At 38.1% G+C, this 9,412-nt stretch overlaps 1 protein-coding gene across 1 annotated transcript; it reads right to left on the bottom strand.

Annotated features, from left to right (window-relative positions):
- LOC146489701 (interferon-inducible double-stranded RNA-dependent protein kinase activator A-like) lies at positions 1 to 3,001 on the bottom strand. The gene is made up of 2 exons (XM_085103939.1): positions 2,654 to 3,001; positions 1 to 1,433 (listed from the first exon to the last, which is right to left on the bottom strand). Exons 1-2 carry the CDS (start codon positions 2,999 to 3,001, stop codon positions 1,089 to 1,091), a joined length of 693 nt encoding a protein of 230 aa, XP_084960065.1. The 3' UTR covers positions 1 to 1,088.
- Between the last annotated feature and the right edge of the window lie 6,411 nt (positions 3,002 to 9,412).

The following is a 9,412-nucleotide window of genomic DNA, read 5'->3' as shown; positions in this document are numbered from 1 at the left end:
ATTGAGCATAAATTATACATTTTAATTTGCACTAAAATACTACAGCTTTTTGTTTGTTTCCAAGTGAAAATAAAAAATCTTAAAATCTCAATAATGAAGCATTAGAAATTTAAATGTGGACAAACATTCACAAAAATACAACTGATAGTCATCCAAACTGGCATTAGTGTCTAGAGCGTATTTCTTTTATCAGTACTGTGATATTAGGAAGCTTTAGCAACGACGACGGCAGCGGCAACGAGAACGTCAAAAAAGCAGTAGGCTTAATAACCAAAACTCTGCACGTGCATTACACTTTTTGGTACATTTTTTCGCCGTCACTGCACGACTAGGACGTTAAAATTTCCTGATGGGGCGTTTTCTGGAGGACGTAAACACACTTGGGTGCGGTCTTCCAGAATTCAACGGCCAGGAAATGTAGGTGCTTAAGTTGCGTACTAACTGCGAGGATCTTTCTTCTATCTAATTATTATTATTTTTTTTATTTGAGTGTCATAGACCCAAAGCCAAAGTAATTACTCTGGCCAATAACAACGGGTTTAAAATGTAAATAGTGCAATGAGCTAATCAGAACTTGAAGCAAATACATGTAAACAGCATCAAATGTGGGTAACTTGTGCGAGCAAGTCAGGATTGACTCTGGTTTTGTTTCTTATTGGTTTGGATGGTGGCACAAATTTTGCTAGCCAATAATTAGAGAACAAAAGAAAGCAAAACCAAAGCAAGCATGGAATTGCTTTCAACACTGAATTGAAACCTGCTCTGGACACCTCAGGGGACAAGCTTGGAAATAAGACAGATCTAAGTTAACTTATTTGACTGCCAAGATTGTTTGCATTTCTAGAGAAAGTAACTCACACCTTTAACAGTTACCTATGGCTGGCTGGGGCTGTTGAAAGGTGGTCACTTCCATTTACCAGGGGTACAGCATTGGCATTAACTTGTACTGAAATGCCCGAGTATTTAATCGCCAATTGACCACCGTACACATACAGGGCATCTCCTCAAAGCAGTTTCAACATACATGTTTAGTGGCTAAAATTCTCCAGCTTTATAAAAATTTGTCTTCATGCTGCGTCCACACAATTCTATAAAGTTCCAGCAGGATGAAATGCAATGGGTGCTGGCGGAGAAGAACTAGCGGGTACAAATGCCATTCTCTTAGCTGGTGGTTCCATTGACAGATTTGTCTTGCTAATTGTGTTCAGCATGGCTTCAGCTGCCTTGCGCTTCGACTCTTTTTTAGATCTTCCTTTGCCAGAGCACAGCAGAGTGCCTACTGTTACTCTAGTTTCAAATGTTCTTTGGTGTGGAGGACCCTCTCCATTTGATATTTCAAACTCAGGGTTCTGCAGGCCTTTTTTAAGCACCACCTCCTGTAGATGACCCACTGGGTTGTTATGTGGAGCCAGTGCAGCAGATGTGGTCCATTGCTGGAAGAAAAGAAAACAATAAAGAGTTGAATCAGAGATTACTTAAAAACTGTAAAGAGGGAATCTTACACGTGACTCTTTTGTGCCAAGAATACTAATAAATCAAACCTACTCTGATTTATAGTCATTTTCAATAATTCAGTATTGAGTGAATAGAGGTTTCCTTTCAACATGTCTTGTATCCAAGGCCAGGTTAATGAAGCACTTTAAGATACCTGGAAGTTTTCTGCAACCATTCTCTTCATTCCAAATGATTTTCTTGCATCTATATCATGGATCACTTGGCTAAAGGTGGTTTACTTCAGGGGTCTCATTAAGGGCAAGGCACCAGGCAAATTGACCGTCTGTAGACATGACTTCAACTGACTGCTTTAAACAGTGTCAACTGACACAAGACAACATATCCAAGTCAACTGTCTTGCCTGGGTTTACTTATCTCTTTCCTGCCAGTTCAAAATCTTAATGAGACCATTGTTGCTAAGGAGAGGGAACCCAAACAGAGCACAAGAAAATATTTCAAAAGACAGGGAGCAGTTAGAGAAAACTCCCACAACATCTTAAATGCTTTATGGAAGTCTGACAGTAACAGAAGACAACCACTCACATATTAAATTTAGGACTACTATGAATGTATTCAAGCTTATGATTCCATAAAAGGTTTTCTGGTTTGGAGCCTCCAACCTACATCCAGTTAAGAATCCCCACCCCCCCCCCCCCCCCCCCTTCACCCCTCTTGGAATTTCCAATTACGCCTGCACCTTTCATGGGAGAGGCAATATGGAAATTTTCTGGAATCAGACAATCATTAATCAAAGCTTTTCTTTTGTTTGCACAGGTTCACATAGGCTTGATAACCTGCCAAGTAAATCCTGGGCAAAAAAAGGCAGATTCAAACAAGACTAGAAAAAAGACACCCTGTATGTATATGTTGTGGTTTGAAAATTGTCAAACCAACACAAATTTTGAACCACAACATATACATGCACATGTAATTTGGTACAAGTACATTTACTTGAAATAAGAATAATTACAGTAGTTTGAATGCTTACATGTATATAGTCCTTTCTTTCACAACAATCATCAAAACTTTTAGAAGATAGACTGGTTTCCTCACCTGTCCTGTCTGTAACACCCACTCATGTTATCACTTCATGAGTTAACCTAACTTATTTGTACAGTTATCAACGGTCACATGTTATCAACAGCAATGTCATACTTACATTTACATAGTCGACGTAAAGCTGTGATGCTTTGAGCTTGTTTAATGCCACTCTAGCAGCCTCATGCTTGGCTTTCTTTTTCCCATACCCTGATCCCTGCGCCACAATGTCGCCAACAGTACAGCGCATCACAAACAGCTTTTTGTGGTTTGGACCGGTGTCTGAGATTGTCTCAAAGTTGCATACTTGTCCCATTCGCATGCAAAGTTCCATCAATTCACTGATTGACGTCTTGGCAGCTGGTTGAATGGCAGCTGACGTGGGGGGAGGGAGCTGGGGTCCATATGCCTCTGCCACAGAGGAACCCTGTGGCACAAACGTAGGGCCCAAGGGTACAGACCCCGACATACTGTAGCAACACTGACAAAGAGGGAGAAAAGCAAGATTCAGAGATATAATTTGAGTATTATACAATGTTGTTGAAACTCATACAAGAATGATGGAGTGAAGATTTCCAGACAAAAATGTAACTGATATTATAATATATGCACCGAGAAGTGTTTGTGGACAAGTAACAAACATAAGGAGTAGAATAACAAAATTACATGTTTAATGTGCATGCAACAACTATAATAATCTATTTTATGTGAACTTGTTTCAATGATTTTTCAAACTGCTATGAAGGCCAAATAGAAAATACTGTTTGACTTATGGATGATGTATTTCAGATTTGTAATTGGATCTTGATCTACAAAAAATAAAAACAAAAACTCTGCCATGTGTGTAAGCACATGTAAGTGCATGTATGTATTTACAGCTTACAAAATTCATGTCAATCTGTAACTCATGCTGATCATAATTATATAAAATATTAATTTATAAAGCAAACATCATACACAACTTGTATTACTGAAAATTGTTTGTGGCTTCAAATGTCATGCGGTTTTAACACAAGCTGCAAGGCCATCCTTTTGTTCTTCCACTTGTCACTGTCCAACTAGCCCAGAGTTGGCAATCAAAAAAAATATATTTTATTATAACATTTCCCAGCAGTAGCTGTAAGCTACACAGGTGGCAAGGTCTGACCCAATTCAGATCAATTTTATTCCTTTACCATAATAGTGATAGCATCGCCTCCTGCTACAATACTTAAAGATTAAGCAGCCTTTGACTATCCATACTGTCAGGAATCCAAAGTTGTTAATTTTCGGTTGTTGCCTTTTTAATGAGTTAGCTAAAAACAGTAACATATCAGTCTGTCAATCTGGGAACTATAAATCTGTGACATGTTAAAACATATGAATAATTTGCCTGGGAATTTCTTTTCAGATTGTAATACCATAATTATCATGGAGAGCAGTGCGAAAATTCAAGTACATCCCCAAAAATTCTCTAATCTAAGAATGATATTTCGAAGTGATTTCATTTGAATCAAAATAAAATACATTTCAGTGCTTAAGTGAAAATATACCTGAAATCTTGACAGTAGAAACACCATTATAATCTTGACATAGAATAGAATAAAAGGATAAGTGCTAACTTAAGCTGAAAAACATTCTGAATCCCCTTTACTGTATGAAATTAGTAGACTATTGCTTTGTTCTATTTTGACACATTCCACCAGGCACCAATCGTTCATAATTTGTGCTCGCTTCAGCCATTTTCCAAACCCCCTTCCTCCACCAGCACCAACCAGAACCCCCTTCAAAGGATGACCTTACCGGCATCAGGACAACCTAAATCTTGGCTAAAGTTGCCCAGCATTATGGAGCAACTTGGAAATAATTTTAATTTCGAGCACTGTGCTCTCATCACTAAGCTACATGTAAAATGAACAGGAAAATTCATGTGTAATATAACTGCATCTGATGAGCTGAGGTAACAGACATGTATTTTCTGCTTAAACATTTGCCAAGAAAAAAATATATATATGTTGTGCCGTGTGCTGTCTATACAGTCTCTAATTACATGTACATATTAGAGAATAAAAGATACCCCGAGTATGTTCATTGTCTCAAATAGTTAGACAACAAATGACAAAAAACTAAGTTGGAAACATTTACATGTAAGTTATATTTTGACACGAACTATACCATCAGTTGGAGACTAAAAATATACATGCAAGGTAGGTCTTAAATGGTGGACTAATAACAATTAGAAAGTGAAACAAAAAGTACACTCACGAGAAAAGGCGACGCTCTCTACCGGACTTTAATCCATTGTTGAGAGAAGGTGTTACGTATTTGATATGGTACTGTACAACTCTTTGTACAAAGACGGAATTGAAAGATGTAAAACATGCACAACCAAAGAGCTTGGAAAGATATGCACATTTACAAAGGCTTCAAAAACTCATTAATAATTGATAAGCCCATTGACCTATCAAATGGTTGATAAAACATCATGTGTAGTAGTTTTAAAACCCATTAAAACCTCCTCCTTATTCGCATGCAGTGTTTAATGTTTTTCTTGTATGCTAATTTCACAAAAGCATCATTGTTGTGAACTCTCTAACACATGCTTTTCCAGGAATGTTTTTGAAGCCGTTCAAAAAACTCACAGCATGTGTTTTATTGGGTCCAAAACCACTAAGCTGTGCCTCGTGGTTTTACATCCCGATAAAACACTGCTGCTTGTGTTTCAAACTTTACATAAAAACATGCCCCCTCCTATATATGAGACATAATGTACCACTCCTCCAACTATCAAAAAGCTTACCGTTTTTACTTAAATGGCAAATCACTTGATCAGAACAGAAAAAGACCTTAAACTATGGCATACAACAATGGATATTGGAAACTGTGCCTAAAGTTACTAAAGAAGTGAAGATCAACAAGATGCAAACCTGACATATTGACCTTTTGGTTTTTGTTTTTAATTTGGAATTTTTATACAAGTTAGGATGTCATCAGCACAGTAAATGCTTGTGTCATGTTATTTAGAAGCCTGGAATATCAACTGAGGAATCAGGAAGGAATACTTGGAGCAATTATCACACAGTCTTGGAGGGCTTGGAGTGATTACAGTCGAACCTGTATATAACAGCCACCCTCGGGACTTGAGTAACTGGCCGCTTAATACAGGTGGCCACTTAATACAGGATCACTAAAAATACTCACTGAGCGTGGTTTATGTCAATTTTAATGGCGTATCATATACAAAAACACTTCATGCAAGGAAACAATAGGACAATCAACACTCTTTCAAGTGATCAATACTTTAAACAAAGTTCAGTGCCTTGTAACATTGTGTAAAAGTACTATACAATAAATTGTCCTCTACTCTCCTACGGTATACAGTGCTCTATTTCTATGACTTACAGTTCACAACAAAATATCTCATTCCGTCATTTCATAGTTGTTACGCTCAATGGTCAATGTCACATGGCTGAAGAACAAGTTAATTAAAGAGGAATGTGTTGCTATAGAGTGAAGCATATTCAAAACAAACCTTTTTTTAGCATTTGTGATATGGTACTGTGCTTCAGCACATTGCGGATATCTGAAAAGCGTTAACTATATTAAACGGCCGAGTATCAGCTTACGGTAGCTTTGTACATGTTATTTCTTTATAGTGATGCTGGATCGCATTTTAAACACAATAAAATACCGCATAAAATAACATGGCTTAGTTTCCATTCAAGGGTGGCCACTAAATACAGGTAAAAATAACAAAGAAAGACAAACATAGGACTGCTACAGGGTGGCCGCGGCCGCTTAATAGAGGTGGCCGCCTAATACAGGTAACAAATACAGCGTTTGTATGAGCAAACAATCGGGACTTTAAAAACTGGCCGCTTAATAGAGGGTGGCCGCTTAATACAGGGCCGTTATATACAGGTCCGACTGTATAAATAATGCTAATTTGTACACTATATAAACAGTCCACCATTTTACACTTGAACAAGACTGATTTTTTTCCAGAAGTACCTATGATTTAATGAAGAAGTGCTTTTCACAGGATCCAGATGTTAAAATTTTCTGGAGAAGCATGCCCACAGACCCACCTCCACCCCACCCCCCTCCCCACTATAGCAGTCTTGTAAGACACTTGTTAGAGACTAACAACACTTGCCTTATCTCTCCTGAAAGTCTGGCTACGTCCCTAAACCTACCAGTCCAGTTACTAGACTTCACTGGTCACATTAATATTAACCTCTACTGACGCTTCATTCATTCAACCTTAAGGCAGGGGTACACCTGAAAGCCATTTTCACACCGCTTAAAATCAGTTTAATGAAAAAATCTCGTTCACATTTCAAGCATACAAAAACCCTATGCTCAAAACACAAATCAATGTTTTGGGATGTTTTGTACATTTTTTGGTGATTTTAGGGTATATTTGGGAGGAGAAAGTTTTTCTCAAAAGAGTAGTAAAATTTGGAGAAATAAGGAATTATAGTTTAATAAAATTTGATCTAGTTTTAATTATATATTAGAATTTGAAGTTATTGATATATGGACACCCAGACCTGGTGTGCTCTTGGGTTGGGGACAACTGTCTGTTGGTGTTCCAAAACTAATTTTCTTTCTTTTATCCCTCCTTTAAACCTCTTAAAATTTCATTCAAATTCACGTGTACGTATACCCCCACCTTGAGCTTGCATTCAACTATTTCCACCGTCTATACATGGACAGAATTTACCTTCACTACAACCTTAAACATAATGAAAATAGTTCCCTTCGCCCCATAAAATATTTTCAATGTGGCAAAAGTGAGAAAAGCGTTGCTTACCAATCCTTTCCAGGGAAATCTTGCCCTATATTTGACAGCGATGAAGATGATTCAAAATGCCGGCCGAAGGAATATGGCCCGTGAATGGACTGGACCTAATCAAGACGCAACCTGGTACCCAGTCTCTTCTCTGTGTTATAATCTTGCTGCTGGCCGTTTTTTCGCGGCGGGCGAAACAAACATTTGCTCTTTGCAGGCTAACCACTCGCCTCTTCTCTGCATCCTTTTCCTTTTATGGCATAATGCCTGGATCCCATCATCAGCTCCTGGTACAGTTTAACTCTTGAGAAGACATAAATAACGCCGGCCCTTGCAAAAAAAATTTAACTAAATAAATAAATGCTACGGGTTAAAATCCGCGCAAGGAAGGAATTTTTTTATTATAGGGCTTAAGCAACTGGTCTGTGCTGAAAAGGAGCAATTTTCCTGTTCGGACCCAGGCCTGAAGGCAAGATTTTTTGCGGGAGAGTGCGATCCAATGAGGAGACGGGCCAAACGAGAGCTGGAGGCGCGAGCCTCTATGAGGTTCCGGGGGCACGCTCCCCGAGGAAATTTTGAAAATTATGTTGTCTGAGACTGCATTTCGTGCGTTTTGTAGTCAGTATGATATAAAAACAGGCAGCCAAAAGAGAACTTAAAAACGTGGATATTACTCAAACTTTTGAATTTAAATTTTTTTTTGTCGTAGAGACTACTTTACGCATATTTCACAGAATTAGAGAATAATGTAACTAATTAAAAAGAACAAAAATAGAAATAAAGTTGAAAATCCGTATTATTCACTGGGTTTGCTGCAACAAACCATGATGATCAGCAGTACTGATCATCATGATCTTTCAGTAGTGTGAAAGCTCAAGCCTCCTTGGGTACTTCTTAGCAAACAGATCAACTGCTTCTTCCAGATCAATGTCTGCGGTTAGATACTGGATGTTTAACGTCATTTGAAAAGATATTTTGTGCGCCAGTACGTTCACGGGTAGATGCAATCGACGGTTTATATTTTCTTTACTTATTTATTTCATTTTTACTACACTAATAGTGATTCAGAACGGAACTATACTGTCTATATTTTTTATCAATTCACTTTTTTTAAATCGTTGGTCAACAAAAAAAAGTGGACGTCCGCAGCCTATGGGGGAGTGCGGGCGCATCCATGGCCGATCGCTAAGATTGACCGTTTGCAATTGCGTTACGAGGTACTTTGAAAGGAAAAAAGTGTTTCAGTTTTGACAAAATACAAAGCAAAAATGTTTTAAATTAAGCTATTGAAGTAGGAACTGTTCAAAGGCAAAATCCGACCTTAAAATATGGGAACACGTTTTTCGCACTACTTGAACATAAACAAGTTTCACGCAGACTAGAAACCAACAAGCGGGAAAGCGAACCATTCAGTAAAATTGAAAACCAGCAACTGTGTTTGAAATTGAAGGACCACCGCCACAAAATAAAAGTCCTGGATCATGTAGTAAACTGAAGTTGTACAACAAATGATCCCAAAAAGAGCAAGACTGATAATATATTTTTCCACTATTTCAAAAGGCACGGCCTTTCTTCAGTCAGGGTGGTTTTTTTTTTTTTCGTCAAGTCAGCAAAAAAAAAAATTAAAAAAAAAAAAACGATAAGCCGATACTTTCCCAATACGGCCCGGACAAGTTAGTTCAACAATTAAAAATATTCACCGAAGTGGAGGTGAATAGTAGTTGCTTATCGCCTCCGAGTTAACCAATCAGAAAGCGCGAAAAGCACAATTCACTTTTGTGCCGGGTATATACTAACAACTTTTCTGTCCAAGATTGTAGGTAAAAAACGCCGCGAGAACTGGTGCTATTTCCCGCACGTTTTATTTTGCATTCGTTTGTGTACACGTGCTTTGAGTATTTCGTCGCCCCGTTAATTTGGAGCCTGGAGCAGGCTATTGCCTTCTTTGTAGGAGATAATTATAGACCAGACGGGCCAAAGCAGCGTGCATATTCTGCAGTTCAAGGATCCTCACGGGCTTGGTCAACTTTTTTGACGAAAGGCTTTGAAGGTCATCTACTGTTGTTCTGGAAATTTGTTAAATACTGTTTTAAAATAATAAATATT

Source organism: Pavona decussata, unplaced genomic scaffold, assembly GCF_977016875.1.
Source record: "Pavona decussata unplaced genomic scaffold, jaPavDecu1.1 SCAFFOLD_4, whole genome shotgun sequence".
Lineage (NCBI taxonomy): Eukaryota > Metazoa > Cnidaria > Anthozoa > Scleractinia > Agariciidae > Pavona > Pavona decussata.
The sequence above is the reverse complement of the archived record's forward strand: the minus strand, read 5'-3'. Positions and strand labels throughout refer to the sequence as shown.